At 49.0% G+C, this 17,994-nt stretch overlaps 1 protein-coding gene across 1 annotated transcript in view; it reads right to left on the bottom strand.

Annotated features, from left to right (window-relative positions):
* Positions 1-17,994, bottom strand: part of ACOXL (acyl-CoA oxidase like) — a 336,509-nt gene that overhangs the window by 52,510 nt on the left and 266,005 nt on the right. The window contains exon 19 of the mRNA XM_047746939.1: positions 1,492-1,562. Coding sequence (XP_047602895.1) covers positions 1,492-1,562 — 71 coding nt within the window. The remainder of the gene's footprint in view (positions 1-1,491; positions 1,563-17,994) is intronic.

The raw sequence follows: 17,994 nt of genomic DNA, 5'->3' as shown, positions 1-17,994 counted from the left end.
GCAGAAGGAGAGTCATCAGGAAGGTGAGAAATGGAGAGGAGAAGCGGGATTTTGGTGGCATTCTTTCCACCCTCTCAGTAGAGACATGGAGAAGCTCAGAGTCACTGGGGCATCCCAAGTCACTAGCAGTACCAAGCAGCACACAGGAGTGTGTTCAGCACAGAGAAGCAATACTAGACAGAAGAGGAGGGAAGGGTCAAAAGGCTCTGTGACCTTGTCCCCTTGAATAGTGATCGGGGGTCAAGAGGTGAGTGTCGGGGGGCCCAAGAGCTTCTTCAAGGCCACAGAAATACAGTCTGTCACCTGGGAGGAAAGGTCCTTGGGGAATAGGTATCAGGTCAGGGGGCTGAGGGCTAACTGCGAAAAACCTCAAAATACCAAGAAAACTCATGTGCCTGACTTTACGCTGCTCCAAGCTGGTGTAGCATACCCAGGCCCCCAGTGGAGCAGGTCTCCCAGACAAATCCATCATTCGGTATCAGCACTCCTTGATCATAAAATTAACATCACTGAAAGCTTAGAAAAAAATAAGACAGACCAAAAATATCACACCTTAGGCAAATGAGTTGGAAATCCCTTACAGTGACGCCCTATTTTTTTCTACCCATCTCTAAAGTCGGAGGACACCTGGTACAGTGTTTAGGTAAGAGATGCCGCTCCTGGACCAACCACACAGTTTCCTGATGGTACAGAATTGAAATGACATCATGGAAATATATATGTCTCAAGGTCACCCTAAGTATAGTTTCTAGGTGAAAACACGAGTCTTAGTCATTGGTGGAAAGGTGTTTGTGTGCCTTTGTGACTTGCTGGTATCTCTCGCTCTCTGCCCTTCCAAGACAAAGTTTTCATTAAATCCATGCAAGCGACCGGCCAAGTTCTCCCACACTTTCGGCTCACCTCGATGTACAACCTAAATGTAGGTTAGATGGCACCTGTGCTCCTTTGTCATTCAGAAGGAAATAAAACCACCACTACCCAGAAAGAGCGAAGACTGTCTTCCGCTCAAGGGCAAGGGATCTCTGACATAAGATGCCCACTCCAGCGGTTCCTCGGAATGGTCTCATTTGTGTAGCAGTCCCCGTGGTGACGAAAGTAAGGATATGGCAGACACAGAACATATGAAATCCTTTGTCTTAATTAAAAAGTACAGTGAGAGTCATGGAATTTGGCCAAGCCTCATAAATCTGCTCAAAGAATCAAGATTCTGTCAGATAAGCTTAAATAGAACCAGCGGAGCCCTCCGGAGAATTAAACAGAATCCCTGCTAGTAGTTGACACCCACTCTCCTGTCACTTTGCTGCAGTCTGTGGACGGCGGCTGTGCTCATTAACCAATAGCCCTCCTACCTGCCGATGACAAGTGTATCCCCGCGGAGCACAGGACTCAGGGATGATAAATTTACTCTTGCTTGTAAAAATGAAACTCTCCTTGGGGCAATGAAAGGGCTGCGAGCCTTTAAGGAAATCAGTACTTTGTCTGATAACCTACCTTCATGAACAAGGCCTGGTCCTCTCGGCCAGGACAGCTCCTCACCGCCAGGCAGAACTGCTCTAACGTAACTGGAAGGAAGAAACAGGAAAGGTGAATGACCTCCCTTCTGCCCACCCCGGCTCCTCTGGTATGGAGAGGAACAGGGTAGTTGTAACAGATAACAGATACAGGGGACACGCTACTACACATCTTTCCCTGGTGATGGGATAGCTAGAGCTCCTGCTGTCCCTGGAGGGGGTGACTTCTGCACCCCCGTGAGCTGGGATGACGACATCAGAACACAGGGTCATGACCATCAACGGAACTCTATCCTAAACCTATGGGAGGTCCTGGGTTCAGCCACCAATGACCATGAGGGTCCCCCAAAGACCACACCATATCCTTGTTTCGTGTGATCTCCATTTAGAGAACCACCTGCCTTTGTAAATTTGGCTGTGGTGGATTTTCTGTCTCAGTCTTCTGTTGCGATTCCCATATGGATTTAAGGCCTCTCTTGGTGTGAACGTGATAATGGTCCTCAGTGTTGACTTAAGTAGATCCCCCAAACCCCCTACATATTTCAAGTCATGTTTCCCCAACCATCCTTCTCCAACAGAATGGCAGAGAGAAACTCAGGAAGGCTGGCAAGAAAAAAAAAATTACTTTTAACCATCCATTTAAATTGGCCATGAAAACTCTAGGAATATTAATTTAGACAATTTATAGGAATCACATTCCCCTTCTCTGTCACGGTGGCCTGACTCCCATCAAAAGCCCACTTATGTGGGCACCCCCTTTTTATTTTGGTCAAACAAAACACCAAACCACACACTACCTTCCCTGCACACTGTTTTGACTATATTATTTCACTTTCAAAAATGCTCCCATGAGTCCCTACCAGCCTCAGATTTAAATCTACTTCTTTTGACAGGCATTAAGGCTTTAACTTAGTCAACCATCTAGACAAGCCTATTATCTCTAGACCCAAAGCAGTGTTCACTCTCTACTTGTCATAACCTTTCATCACCGTCTGCTGGGCACAGTCCTACCACTTGCCTTGGAGCAGAGCAAAGCCCACCCCTCCACTGGAAACTTGCAAGCCTGCCATACAACCATTCAGAGCCACTGACCTCCTCTGGGGTCCAGCCCAACCTCCACAGAGCCACTGTGGAGCAGTGGGCAGAGCTACACCTAGTCTTGTAACCAAGGGACAGCCTCATTCCCCTGTTCTGACCCTAAGGATGTCTGGAGGTCGTGTTTACAAATGCAGATATTTTGAAGAGAATTATATCATCAAAAACAAATTTCATCAAGCATTGCCTGGGTAATTTTTTTGTGTTATGTTCAATGTTATCTAATGACCTGACCTAAAGTTACCTAAACACAAATCTTTAGACGGTTGTAATCTATGACTAAACTACTCTATGCAGTTTTAACTGTTTTCAGTTGTATCTTGTGCTGATGATTTTTTTTCCACATCTAAATGTTTGCTTTGATCCAGTCAAAACGTGCTCAGAACCAACAGAGAGATCAGTGTAGCCTGCCTACATATATATGTCCATCCAATCATCAGTGGGCTAAAACAGATAGTAATTGCACAGAATCTTAAATCATTTTAAACAATTAAAAAATTTTAGGAGAGTTAAGAATTTTTGAAATACAATACATTCCCCATAAAAGGAACTCAACAGAACCCAGCCTGAGCGAGGCTGAGTTCATGCAAATGCAGTTGCTCTCAGTGATTCAAAACACACCCACCCACGGAAGACTCTGGAAGCTGCAACCCCTCTCCCTGAACATTGTCATCAGCTCTGCTTTGGTGTGATAAAATATCGAACTCCATGGTCTGAGGAGGACTCAAGAATAGTCTACAGATTCAGGTGCTAGGTTTTCTTCAGACGACCTTTTTTGAAGGTGGCTGTTTCATTTGGTAAAGGTTTATGCTGTGACTTGAAATCTTCCTGAGCACAGGCCATGGGAAACTCAACACTTGCTACTTGCTGCCTTGGGTGGGGGGGGGGTCCTCCTGGATTCTCGTCCTCACCTCTCCTCCTCTGTGGTGACCCCAGAGCCGTACCTCCAACTGGCTGTGGCTGGACTCCTCTGTGACACTTAGCTGTTCACTAGATGTGGCCACCAGCCTGGGCAGCTCTTTCTTCGAACAGTCAACTTCCATGCCTAGCCCACTGTTCCCTGAATTTTCCCATTTTTATGGTACTGTCATCCACCAGCCAGTAGGCCCAGATCTCTGATTCTTCCTTCCCTTCCTTGAGCCAGCTGACCCTTCTTGTACAATGCCTCCCGGATGCACCCCTTTCCCACAGCCCAGGTGTCACTTTGACACTGCATAATGCTTCTGCCTCGTTGCCCAATCTCGGTGCCCCGCCCCCCTTTCCTGGCCCTGTGCCCAGCTGCTGCCCCCACAGGAAAACTCGCACTGCCGGAGCGCTGCACACACCCACTCCCCTCTGCTTCTGAGACCCTCTTCCCTTGGGAAGCCCCTCCCCACCAGCTCTTCACTCGAAACCCATGGCTGGGTTCTCAGCCATATGATCCGCTCTGTCTTCTTCACATCCGCTCAAACCCTGCCCTTCTCCGGGGCCCACCCAGTCAAGGAGGAGTCAGATGGACCTCACTCGTGGTCTTGACCGCCACCTGTCCTTGGACTAGCCTCAGTTTCCTACAGTCACCTGTGGAGACTGGCTCCTGCCTCATGGAGATGGTGTGAGGACGAAAGGAGCGGGGGAGGCCAAGGCACAGTGTCAGGCATGGCGCTGGCCTCCCAACTCTGCACCTTTGAGAAACTTTCTCTTGCCCCATCACACGGGTTTCTTCCCGGCTTCATACCTCCATGGGACATATTATATGCTGACTTCTTCTCTCTAAATCATTTTTTGGCTGATAGGCACACACCCTGCCTTGTCTGAGGAGTGAGCCTCCAGACAGCCTCGTGACTTTTCCTGAACTCTGGTCTATACCTGTCATGTCCAACATGCCCCAAATCACCACCCAGTTTTGTGGAACTGGACCGAAAGGCCCCGTGGGAACACAGGGCCCCATAGACAGAGCTCCCCCGTAGCTGGCTGGCTCGGGTTTGCGAGGCCCGCGCCTCTCACTCTGTCTACACAAGCAACAAAAGCCAACCTCGACAACTGGGCACCAGCAGAAGCAGAGCACATGGATTTCCCAGTTGTTTTCCCCATTGCCTTAGATGTCAGCATGACTTTCGCTCTCATGCCAACAGTGGGCTTACCGCTCACCTCACCCCACTCTGATTTCTACCAAATCCCCAAAGAAGAGAGAGGGTGTAGACGCCACCAGTCCTTCTCTGCCAGGTCTGTGTGGCCACCGTGCCTCACCTGCCTAACTCACCGACAAGGCCTGCTGAGAAGCATCTCCACGGAGTTCACATTTCATCCCCCCTCCCGCTTCCTTCCCCGACTTTTAAATAAGAAAAAACAAAACAAACCCTCTAAAAATGAAAGCATCTGTGGTATCCACCTTCCTCTACCCCTGCTGCTGATTCAACGGGGGCTGACTGCCTGATGAGAACAAGGCAGGCAGCAGAACACGGTTCAGAACAAGGTTCATGGCAGCGGTGCGAGGCTCCTTCCAAGACCCTGAGTGAAATGTTTTGGATTCGACATCGATTGTTTTAACTGCTCTGAAGTGTCCTGGTGCAGTTTATTTCAGCTGGGGTGGGGAGGGGGTGCAAAGGCTTTCACCTGTCTGAAGACAGTCAAGTTCCCTTGGTTCAACCCTTGCACTCAGTGTGACAGAGAGAACGGCCTGACAATAGTGAGAGAACAACAGATTCTGAGATAACAAGTCACTTGCAGGGGTGGGGTGGGGGCTAGAAAAAGTGACCCGATTGAAGTAAGAAAATGAAATAAGAAATTGAAGTAAGGAAATGAAGTATGAAAACGGTAGTTTGGGAGAAAAAAACTTACAGGCCAGTGTGAAATATTTGTCTCCCCTTGTGAATATGGGCAGCCCTGGGCTCGTAGGTGAGGAGTCACAGCCTCACCCCTGCAGCCATTTCTGAAAGGTAGACAGGACTTTGCAACAGAGGAGATCCCTAAAACAAGGAAATGGTTGTACCTAGAATATCTTTCATTATGACATGTTGATGCAAATAAGGGGAAAGTAGACAAACCGAATGCACAATAGCATTGAATTACGCTTCCCTTTGAATTCTGGCTGTAAGATTGAAGAACTCTTGCTAAGTTGGCAGGCACAAATGACCTTAAGGATAACATAGGGGGCAGTTTTGCTCAGAAATCCCGTCTCGGAATACTCTTTCAGCTTCTCTCTCAGTCCTCATGACAGGACCCTGGAGAACTGGGGTCCTGTCCCAGGTGCCAAGTTTTAAAGAACCTTGCTCTGCCATCCCTCTGGCTGCAGCCTTCCCCATGGGGCAATGGGGTAGTGCCCGCCTGGAGTCTGCACCCCCCTTCTCCAGGTACTCAGGATCCTGGGTTTATAGCTCGCATCTCTTCCCTGGGAATGTACTCCATCTGCTATGTGCGTACCCCCAGACTCATACGGTGGCCAAGGGACAGCTGTTGGCCAACTGCTGTGTCCAAGGGCTGGACACAAACCTCGTGTGTCTAGACTCGGGAAGATCCGCACAGTGTGGAATGGACCTGGGGTGGGACTAGTCAGGATCTGCAGGGGGGATGCTTCTCCCCACGCTGCTGAGTTCACAAAACTTCCCATAGTCTGAAAATTGTAAATTGGAGCCTGGCCTTCTGGATGAATGCAGCTGTATTTATTCAGGCTGGAGGACAGAGTATATTTTCTTCAACACTTTGTCAACTTGTTTTATACACTTCCCCCGGGCCCCACACAGAGCAGGGCAGTCTTGTGCTAGAGAATGAAGACCTGAAACTAAAACGCAGCTTCACCCAAACCTCTTCAAAGCCAGGTGCTTCCATCTATCTCTGGAAAGAGGACACAGGTCCTGGCTGCATCTCTCATCTGGCAGGAGAAGGAGGCTTTCATAATGCAGACAAGGAAACCAGCCTCTTTTTAGGGGCTGCAGAAATATGGAAACTGACCTCCGCCCCGAAACAGACGGTTCCACCTGGAGGAGTGTGACAGCTGAGCACCGTGGCGGCTGGGCACGGTGCTCTGGGAGCAGTGTCCTCCCTTGCTGAGGCTTCCCTGGCATCAGGGGCCGGTCCCACATCTCCAGCTCAGGTCTGCCTCTCCCTGGGTGCCCTGAGGGTCAGGTTCACCGGGCACCCACCCCCGAGGGTCCTGGTCTGTGGCACAAGGTGGAACATGCTGGTGGCTGTCCCTCAGCCGTCTCCTCTCATGAGAGTGACAGCCTGCTCTAGCTCATTTTGTAGAACTCTCACTCCAGGCCTCTGCAGTCCCCCACCCACCTATTCATCACAACATAACAGGGAAATGTTGAAAGAAAGAACACACACACACACACACAAGGGCTTCATCTTTGCAGAAAGAACTCTACCTTTGTTTTCAGAATCAACACGGAGGATGAGCAGGGGCTTTTAACTTCTTGGCAGCTAGGGGTTGGGACAGATCTGGCCTCCTGCCCACTGAGATGTGGTGAAGGGGTGTGGAGCTCGCCCGTGGGGGGCTTCCATGCCAGGCAAGGTGCCATGGCTCACTGCCTGGTCCCCTGGCCTGGCTCACGGATCCATTCCAGAGAGCGGGCAGAACGTGGCACATGCCCCCAGACCCCTGCTCCGTGCCCACGTCTGGGAGCACGACAGGAGCTCAAAGGCCCAAGCTCGTCTCTAGGCAGACAAGTTCTGCTCCTCTGTAACCGAGTCTCTGCCTGAGTACTGGGATCACAGCACCCCCAAAGGGATAGCCTTTGGGCAGAGGGGGACCTCTGCTTCTTCAATGCAAACCCTCCTTTCAACCCCTCCCACCACCCCTCACTGAAGGTCTTCGTCCTCTCACTTGCTGGCCACACTCCCGTGGTTTGTTCTCCATCCTCTGCCCAGGCCTGCGCTGGGACTATTACCCCAGGGCATCCCCGCCAGGGAAGCTGCCCTCGAGGGAGCCTGCATGTGACAGTCACTCTCCAGCTCAGTCCCTTCATTGGGTTCCTACTGTCTACCCAGCGAAGGCCAAGCACTGTCACGCAGTGTTCAGCGTTCACCCCGCAACCTCTTCAGCCCACTTTTGCAATGTTCAGTTTTGTTTCCTGGCCTCTTCCCTGAACACTTCCCTTCTGGCAGAATAGGGCCCTTGCCATTCCTTGAATAAGGCCTTCACTTTGTCACCTTCACCTTTGTCCACACTGTGGCCTTCTCCTGGAATGCACTGCTATACTTTCAACATGGAGATCTTGTTCACACTTCAAGCCCAGTACTGAGGGAACTTCTGGAAGCCATCTCAGAGTCCCGTGATATCTGAAAGCTCCCTGTACCTCTCATGGGCCCGTCACTTTCCACACAGCAGGCCACATGTACTCGTACCTTATTCCTCCCCTACACTGAGAACGGTTGAAGGTCATCCTAGCTCTAAGTCTTCAAGTAGGAGGTCCTGAAAACTTTGTAAGCAAATAAACTGCGCCCACAGGCAACACGTCAGCTTGGCCAGGCCCTGCATGGGACAGCAGCGGGTCCTCCCTGCCATCTTGGAATCCTTGACCCTAGTCTGAGCCATGCGAGTGACATGTGGTAACTGGTTGCCAAGTGCTAGATGTGGACATTTCCTGCGGGGAGCAGGGGCAGGCCATGGGGATGGGGGTGGGGGCAAACCTTGTCTGTGGTGTCTGGGCCTCGGGAAGAAAGGGGTTCCCCTCTTTCCATGCCTGTGACATCACACACCCATCTGATCTTCCTTCTCGCTGCTTTCAAAGGAGAGCCAGCTATGGCCACTGGCCCAGGTCAGGCACACAGTCACAAGAGGGAGCAAGCACACTGGCCACTGACTTCCCAGATGGAGTCCTTTCACCCTGGGGCAAATGTGGCCATTCAGTCAGCAAGAGATGAGGGCGTGGCTCTTCAGGACTCCCCTCTTTGAAACCTGCAGTCGCCCCATGTGTGGAGAAGCAGCCCACCTCAGGGGGATGGGGCACTCTCTTGCTTATTCAGGGAGGCCCCGAGCTCATCGTGGCCAGTAGGGGCTTACTAAGGCGGACACCAGTGGTGGCCACTACTGCCGTATCTTCTCCCTGGCAGAGAGCGTTCCCCAGGGGACTGCCCCACCCACCTGCAGACCCCTTGTTGTAAGGACAACTCCGACAGAGACCCTCCCTCCCACGCCACACTGATCTTTGAAGAGAAGAGGAGTTGACTAGTTTTGGAAAACCAAGAGCTGTGGACTCCAGATACAGCAGTTACATCAGGAAGATAACAGACATGATAGCTGTGAACCATTGCCTGGGGCGCGGCATCAACCCTGACATTCCACTTTGAGGGGTTCGCCTCTCAGCATGATGCTATGCTCAGGACTTGGGTATCTCTATGTCCTCAGGCCTCTCTGCCATTCCCCATCATGGTGGCTGACTCACAGGCCCCAGGTTCCCCCTCGCTGCACATGTCCAGGCTGGATTTGGTCCTGTCCCCTTCCCCTTGGTGCCAGAACCAGCCCAGCCCTCCCAATATCACCCTTAGCGCTTCCTCCCACTTCAGCATCCACCTCCCATCACTCTTAAGGTCCTGTAGATCCCTGTAACGTATCCAGAGTGGCCTTCCCTGGCCTCCCGGTCCAGCCAACACTGCTTCTCAGCTTGTAGCCTCATAGCGGTGTGTTGGACAGCCAGGCCAAACCTCCCGGGTCACAATTCACCTCCACATCACAGCTGCAAAATGCTTCCTACAGCCCCCGTTCCAGATCTTTCCCAGAGCCTTGCTGACTGTGGAGGTTGACAGTGAAAGCTCCCAGATGAGGCCCTCAAAGGCCTGTGGGATCCTCAGTCTTGTTCCCTACGTGTGCCCTGCCCTTCAGACACACCAAACTACGAGCGCTTTCCCAAGTCATCCAAGAATTTCACACCCCCCATTCTGCTCTTCCTTCTGCTTGTACGCCCTTTCCACCTTTGTAATAGAGGTAAATCTTACCCATCCTTGCTGGCTGTCTCGCCGGGCACTTAATGGGGAGCTGTGTGAACACCACACTTAAGTCTCTCCCAAGTTTTCCCAGAGCTTCTGGTCTATGGAAACTGTCATTCAGCTCTGACTAACTCACCTTGAGAACAGGGGCAATTCCTTACTGGATCTTCCATCCCCAGAACTTAACCCAGTTCCCAGCCCACAGTAGGCCTTCAACATGTGCTTGCTGGATGAGGATGGGTGAATAAAGGAGTGAAGGAGATGTACTCTCCACCATATTGTTTCTCAAGGACAACTGAGTAGATGCTGGTCTCTAGTGGGGCAGGACCAGATTTTAAATGCTTGTTCTCCTTGGGGCAATCAGACTTTGAGACATGGAGCAATCTTCAGCTTCCACAGGACATCCCTGCCATTTTGTCCCTCTGTCTGACGCAATACCTTGATCCTATCCCTTAGGACTGAACAAATCTTCATGCTCCTTGCAAGAAGACCAAAGCGAATGGAAGTCAGGGGCTCACAGCTGTAAACGGCCCCGTGCAGCGGGATGGGAGGCACCTCTGGTGCATAGATCAGAACCCGAGTGTCTCCTTCACCAACCGCTGACAAAAGCTTTTTGTGGCAATTTTCGGGAAAACTCAACCACCTGCCATGGTCCAGAATGGGTCTGCATAAAATTTAATTTGTCTTTAACTTCTCAGGAATGAAGAAATACCAAATGTGCATGAGACAAGGAACTCTAATGTTCAAGGTATCCAGAAACTACATTACGTATTAAGAAACGGCTATTCCTAACACTGTGAAAAGTCGTTTTTTTTCTTCCATGTTATGTTTTGTGACAACTTGCTTTCTGGTTCATGCACTTTGACCCTGGAGATCACAAGTTTGATGCCTCTCTACCACACGGGCTTTTTGCTACATCTCAGACACACAATACTTTTCACCCATGATTACAGAAATCTGTGGGAATTTCTTTATTTTCCAGCCTTCCAGTTAAGAGAGAATTTCCACGTGCTTTTCAGTGGGAAAAAAAAAATCACAATAAAACAGCTTCCCCCATCTCTACTTACCCTGATGTTAAATAAACTTCCCCTGTCGAGTTTCCAATACCCGTTTTAATACAGCAAATCAGGGGACCTACATGTCAGTAAAGGAAAGGGAATATACTGACAAAAACCTTTCTGTTACTTACCTTGTGGTCACTTTCCTATCTAACCCTCGAGGCCACTTTAAGTGTATATTAAAACTTATTACTTCATTATATCTCAGAGGATCCAATTTGGCTTTTTTTTTTTTTTTTCCCCTTTTCGGTTCTCACATTTCTGAGTAAAAAGCCATCATTTTCAAGTTCATAGAGCATATGTTTTCTCTGCAAATAAAATCCCATAACTCTCAGCAAGAGAGAGGTAAATTCATAAGAGGAGACACAGCCCTATTTTTCCTCCTGCCATTTGGGATCTACGATAGGTTAAAAATGATGTTTTTATCTCTGGTGATTTATCAAACTCCAGATTTCATAAAGATAAACAGATGCCCTAAGAAAGGATACATCATCTTAATGTTTCATTGTGACACTTTTGGTATCTGAAGATCATGTATATTAAAGATCTCCCTTCCAAAAACTCAATAGTTCCTATGATTTACACAGTTTATTTCTTGTTTTTAAAACACACCGAAGTGAGAACATGCCAGAAGACACCTTAAAAAAAAAATGGTCACATTTGAAACATACAGATTATTTATAGACAAAAAAAAAAAAAAAAAACAACCCGAGAGCTGAACGAAAATCTGGTTGGCAACAGACAGTTGCTTTTTCTATGTTTTTTTCTGAGTTCATTTTGGTTTTTGTGTGGGTGGCTCATGTGAACTCAAAGGTTATTTGCTAAATGTTTTGTGAGATTAGAACATGTTGTCCTTTAAAATCTAAATTTAAATTTATGTTTCTTGCAAATATGTTTCACTTTAGAATATGGGATCATATTTTTAAAGTAAAAAAAATCATACCTATAATTGCTATGATAATACAAGAGTTCCTATGCTCCTATTTTTAACTCGCAGTTTAGAAGGTATTATTCTTAATCATAATTCCTAGCAGGAAAACTCACAGTACAGAGTTCAGCAGTAAAAAATTGTATCTTTTTTACTTTTGTGTTGTTTTCACCTGCCAGCTTGGGTACTGATTAATCTTACTTTGAAACTCCTTAAGTGCCGGAAGCTGTAAAGTCAGGGTGGACTACAGATCAGATCTTTCCGTGTACAGATAGATATAAGGTACACTTTTCAATCACACGATGGGGAAAAAAGATTAAAAAAAAAAAAGAAGAAACACGTTTAAGCGGGGGGTGCTTCTTTTTTCTGCCTCTTTAGCAAAGCTGAGCAACTAGATCGAGATCCAAACAGCACTTATGGGCCCCACAAGGTGGGCAGAGGGCAGCAATAGGCTGGGATTTAAATCCTCCCACTGCTGTGTGACACTGGGCAACTTACTCAATCTCTCTGTGCTTAGTTTCCTCAGGTCGAAATGGGATAGACAGTGGCCCCTTCCTCACCACTTGGCGGGGGGTTAATGAATGCTCCCTCTCCCACATTGTGCACGGGGCTTGATACACCGAGCCTCCCTGGGTGTTAGCGGTCCTCATGGTTATAGGGCCCTAGTGCTTCCTTGTGTGATTTTTCATTTCATCCTCACAGAAAACCTGTGACGTGGAAAACAGAAGACCCACTATTCGGAGACAAATGCGGTAAAAGCAGTGAAATGCAGCACAGGCCGATTTTAAGAGAGGAAAGTATGTGTCAAACAAACAGACAAGGAAAAATCTCTGAAAGTTCAAGAAGGCTGTAACTCCCAGCCTCTGGTGTTTTATCTATAGGAAGGAAAACCCTTGGAGAGTTGGTGGTGGGAGGGTTTCCCTCAAAATCTGAGGCCTAGAGAGCTTTTCCGAGCAAAGCTTTGGGGTCAGCCAGCCCGAGGGCGAAGCTGGTTGGATGCCATCCTAGGCAGTTCGTTCCTCCTCTGAGTCAGTTTCTCAATGGGCTTTGTGAGCTTGTTGTGGAAACCAAAGGCATGACATGGCTCCAGCCCAGGGGAAACCCTCCACAGTGACCGTTACAGTTGGCCGAGATACTGGGGCTCCAGGAATAAGTGACATTCTCTTAGCATCTGGGTCAAGTACTGCAGCTAAATTCTGTTCTCAGCCATCTCCTCCACAGAGCAGACAAGATGCAGGAGTTAGACTTCACTTTTTGCCCTTGTCCCCTTCTTCCCAGAGCAACAGAATCCTTGGGTCATTTGTCACAACACTCTTTCACAAGTTGTCACCTCCTTCAAAGAAGGTTGAGTTAGCAGCATCCTCTCAAGACAGCTTTCTTAGTGACACACTCCCCAGTGGGGTGATGGGGGGCTTTGGGGACCCAAACCTCAAGCGAAGCCAGTGTGACGGCATTTCTTGGGGGAACGGTACTTGGGGTCTTTGGGTTGGGCTGACCTAATCTGCAGGTTTACCTATGCAGCCAAGGGGAGAAGGCGCGGCTCCAGGGGAGAAACCCCGGCCTTATGAGGGCAGGAGCAACCTTCCCGATGCTGGAGAAGAGCTCTTCTGTAGACTCACAGAAGCCCGGGAGCCACGCTCCATCTCACCCACTTTCCCAGAAGGCGAAAGGCTAGGAATGCCATATAATGTCGGGCGGTCTACGCTGTAGAACTTTCTCTCTTGTGTCCACTTGTTCATGAAGCAATACACACGCTCTGCCAAGGGTTCAAATTCAGCCACATTTCTTCTTTTCTTTTGTAAGAGCCCCTAGCTGCATCAGCCCAAAGTATGCTATGCTCCTCCTTAAAACTGTTCCCTTTCATTGGACACCTCCTCAGCAGGAGCGTCCACTCGCATCTCTGGCCCTCGGAAGCAATCTTGCACAAGCTCAGGGGAGGCGAGTTCTCACTTCCTTTTCTCTGGTTTGTTGCCACCTCCTGGCATCCCAGACGGCCCCTCTCTGCTGTCCCAGACTTCCGGCTTTAGGGACCCAGCTACTCCAGCAGAGGACTGGAACAGTCGCCTGGGCTCTCCCAGGTGTCTCGTGCTCTGAAATGGGGACCCTAGACTCCCCACTGCACCTTCTGCTCTCAGAAATGAATGGGTCTGAGGTTTAGTCATGTGACCGGGACAGAGGGAACAAAGCTGGAGATGGTCTTTTTCTCCCCTCTTGGGGCCTCCAAGATGCTGCTGCAAATCGTGTCTGCCCATTCTTGGCTTTCTAGGTCCCCTCACCTGCTTCTACTACCCACATGGTTAACGGGTGCTACACAAAGAGGAAGGTCAGCATCAGGGGCGGCGGTACCCAAAGCTCCTCCCTCCCACCCCACACCACCGGTCGGTGGCAGGCTGGGACTACTTCTAAATATTGTCCCACCCAGCAGAGGGTCCCCCACGGAAAAGGAAGGCACACAGGTTGTCCCAGCCCACACAATACCTGTGGTGCCCGCCCGCCCTCCATCTCCGGCAACAACAGCCAAACACGGTGCAGAAAATCTGTATTCAAATAAGGTGTGTTAACTTTCAAGTTCAGTTCCGCCTCCAGAGGGCAGGCTCACTCTTCAAGTGCAGAGGGACTTAGGGTCTTGGGGGCCTTCTGCAGTGGAGTGTAAGGGCGGGGGCGATGAGGACCTAAATCCACACGGGAACTCCTGGATGAAGTTAGGGCATTTCATTTTTCTGAGCTCGAGTAACGAGATGCATGTTCATTGAGGGGGTCAGTATATTCCCCCAGTTCCTGGAAGATGAATGTCAAAGCTAAAACGAAATCGAGGTGAATGTAGTTTGTGTAAAGAATAGCCCCATTAACAAATGGGGGCGAGAAATGCTGATCCCATGAAGGATATTGGAGCAAGCACTCACGGAGAAAATACAGAAAGAATGCTGCGATAACACCTATGACCACATTTTTATTAACAAAGGAAGTCTTGTTTGGAAACACATCGTCCCTGAGAGGAGTCTGAAATTAATCCTCTGACAGGCAGAAAGCCACACTACTTATATATTCTAATCATAATTACAATGTGCTCTTAATGCGAACGTTCTAAATTATTAGTCACTTTATTAAGAACCGGAGAAGGGACTTCTGCAGCATAATGACAGCACCTTACAGCTCAGAGGAGGGAAAAACCAAGAGACAGTTCTGCATGGAGCTGGAGAATAGTGGATGTGACTTATTTAATAAAAGTGCTTAGTTTCTTTTTTGTTTAGGAATCGGTACACCCTGAGGGGTTCAGACCGCACTGTGCTTCGGAGCTGCTCTTTCTAGGGCAAGATAAAAACGTGTATCACAGAAAAATAACAATTTATCATTGTAAGGGTTACATCCCACTTCAGAAACCACTAGAGACTGCTTAACATTTTTATTTCAAACACACATTTTCCCGAGTCTTCAGGTGACAACGGATACTGATGCCAGAAGGTCCCCCCCCCAATTTGTTCCTAATAAAAATGGCTAGATTCTGAGTTCATTTTCATGTGGGGTGACGTTCAGGTCTGTGCTTTCACGGACTGATCCTTCCCTTTGCTCCTTTGTGCTCTTTCTTTGAAAGTCTCCAAAGGCAACATCTGGGCCTGGTCACTGAGACAGATGGGCTCCTTCTACTTCTTCTCCCAACCCCTGGGGACCTCTGGCAGTGGCGCAGCATGCTATTTAAATGTCATGACATGCTGACGGAACTGTCCCTGCGCAGTGTGTGCTCGGCGCGGTCCTACCGCCAAGAACCCATTCCTTATCTGTTCAGACCTCCTCATTATGGATGACTTTCTCTATCCCAAAACATTCCTGGGAGTTCTAGAGGTTGTCATTGAACTAATTCTTCTTATTTTTTCTTCTGTTACTTTCTACAGCCAAACTGTCTTCCTCTAACCCTGATAGGGGCCAATTTCCTGAAAATAATCACTTTTGCTACTGTGGCTATTAGCTAATAAAAGGTAGGGAGTCCATTCGGATTTCTTTTATGCTGTGGCAATATTAAATCTGTGACGTTACCTGTCCATGTTAAGACTTCCTGCACTGGAACCTAACTTGCTTAAATTGTCCTCTTGTTCTTATGCTTAAGAAACAAGGATCTGGGGCACCTGGGTGACTCAGTGGGTTAAAGCCTCTGCCTTCGGCTCAGGTCATGATCCCAGGGTCCTGGGATCAAGCCCTGCATTGGGCTCTGTGCTGAGCAGGGAGCCTGCTTCCCCCTCTCTCTCTGCCTGCCTCTCTGCCTACTTCTGATCTCTCTCTCTGTCAAATAGATAAATAAAATCTTTAAAAGAAAAGAAACAAGGATCTAAATGTTCCACTTTGGTAATGGGAACTAAGGATTTTGTAGAGTAGTAATTAACAGTAATAAAACAGTAATTAACAGTAATAAAAATTTTTTATTGAACCCTAACTATGGATCAGATGCTAAGATAAGGGCTTTTGAGTATATTCTCAATAGCTCCCTGAGGTAAATATCACATTATCTCCATTTTTTTTAAAGATTTTATTTATTTATTTGACAGAGAGAGATCACAAGTAGACAGAGAAGCAGGCAGAGAGAGAGAGGGAAGCTGGCTCCCTGCTGAGCAGAGGGCCCGATGCAGGACTCGATCCCAGGACCCTGAGATTATGACCTGAGCCGAAGGCAGCAGCTTAACCACTGAGCCACCCAGGCGCCCACATTATCTCCATTTTATAAATGAAGATGAGATGAAAGCACAGCCGGTAGAGGTAAATAAAGTCTCTGCATTCAGTTAACCAGACTCTGGAGCTCGAGTTCTCAACCCTCACGCTAACTTAATTATGCTCTCGCAGATAGGATGAGTGGTTCAAGGCATAATGGTCAGTGTTTCCAAGGCAAAGGCTTGAGTTCAGGGATTCTTTGATGCCTGCCTTCAAATTTAATCACATCTCCTAATGTTTAGAAGTGTTTCACTTGGAGTCCACTTGGCTGCTGCTTGTATCCTGGGAAGGGTGATATCTGTGGTCAGCACACGGAAAAGCACGGGGAGGAGCCCAGGCGGTGGGACCACAGGCAGCCCAGAGAGCGGAGCCATACATGTCTACACGGAGTGCAGAAAAAGGCCTGGGACATAATTGCCTTCAGTAAAGGTGCCTCCTGTGCTGCTTTATATGCCAGGTAAGTTTTAGCTGATGGACAAATCTGAAAAAACACCCCACCAACAGAAGAAAGGAGGTTTTCATAAATTTCTCAGGGGCTGAGTTGGTGCTGAGGACACCAAGACCGTCCAGGGAGCAGCAGCCTGTGGGCTCCAGGACCCCAGCCTCTGTGGCAGGGCGGGCCAGCGTGGACACTCAGACGCTCCTCCAAGAGCTGTCCAGTCCAACCTTCTGCAATGTTCTATCACTGAATTCCACACGGAGAGTTCCATGGGATGGAGCGTGTACAAATGACTCAGCAGTTGGGTTCTCATTTGTGATGAGTAAATTGGCATTCTGGATTATACAGCTGTTACCTTTGAGTTTGATTAAGGTGAGTCAATTCCCTTGAGCCTCATATACTGGGGTGTGCAGACAAATTAAAATTTCTGGATCCATAGATGAGGGAACTCAGTCTGTGCGGAGGGAAGCTTTTGTCCTCCCTCTGCTCCTCTCAGCCCCTGGAGGGGCTCGCTGTGTAAAAGGCTGCTCCCGGTGGTGTTGCCCCCCAGGCCCCATGAGGAACGCATGCTCTGGGCATAATCACTTGTGTGTTCTCATTCCTGTCCACACTCCTGAGCCCTGTGTCAAGAGGCTCATCACGGTCCCAAGCACTGGGCTGCGCCTTGAGGAGAGAAGAGGCCAGGCTTCAGCCTACTCACCCCAGTCTGGCTTTTTGCCAGCTCCTGGGGACGGGTCTGGCCGCCCCATAGTGACTAACGACATGGTACTCTCCTCTCCTAGTACTGCCTGGCTGGGGAGGGAAGGTGGTAGTCAGGCTGTGAGGCAGTTGGGATGCCAGCACTCCTGGGTTGCTGGCTTGACCCTTAACAGGGGGAATTCCACCCCACGAGATGGTGCCCAAGGACATGCCAGGACTGGAGCCAGGCCCTGGAGCTGTGGTGGTTGACCAAACCTGACCCTGCCTTCCCAGGGTCAGCTGTGACCTCGGTGGGATGGAAAAGCCCACACGGCACCACAAGCCCAGAGACAGTCTTCTCCCTTTAAGACCTTCCCCCCTGGAGTAAGAGTTTATGATGAATGAACAATGATTCTTGATGCTACACAAAATTTTCAGGGAACAATTTGCCATATCTTGATGGATCATACTCTGTTAAGTTTCTTTTATTTTTTGTGATTTGGGTCTGTTCAGGTCAAAATGGTCACTCACATTTTCTCAGTGTCGGCGCTATTGACACGGAGGCGGGAGAGCTCTCTGCTGTGGGTGCTGTTCACAGCCTGGGGGGTGTTTAGTAGCGTCCCTGGCCTCTGTCCACCAGCAAACCCTGCTCAGTTGTGGCAACAAAAAATGTCTCCAGAT

Source organism: Lutra lutra, chromosome 9 (genome assembly GCF_902655055.1).
Source record: "Lutra lutra chromosome 9, mLutLut1.2, whole genome shotgun sequence".
NCBI classification, from domain to species: Eukaryota; Metazoa; Chordata; class Mammalia; order Carnivora; family Mustelidae; genus Lutra; species Lutra lutra.
This window is presented reverse-complemented; position numbering and strand designations above follow the sequence as displayed.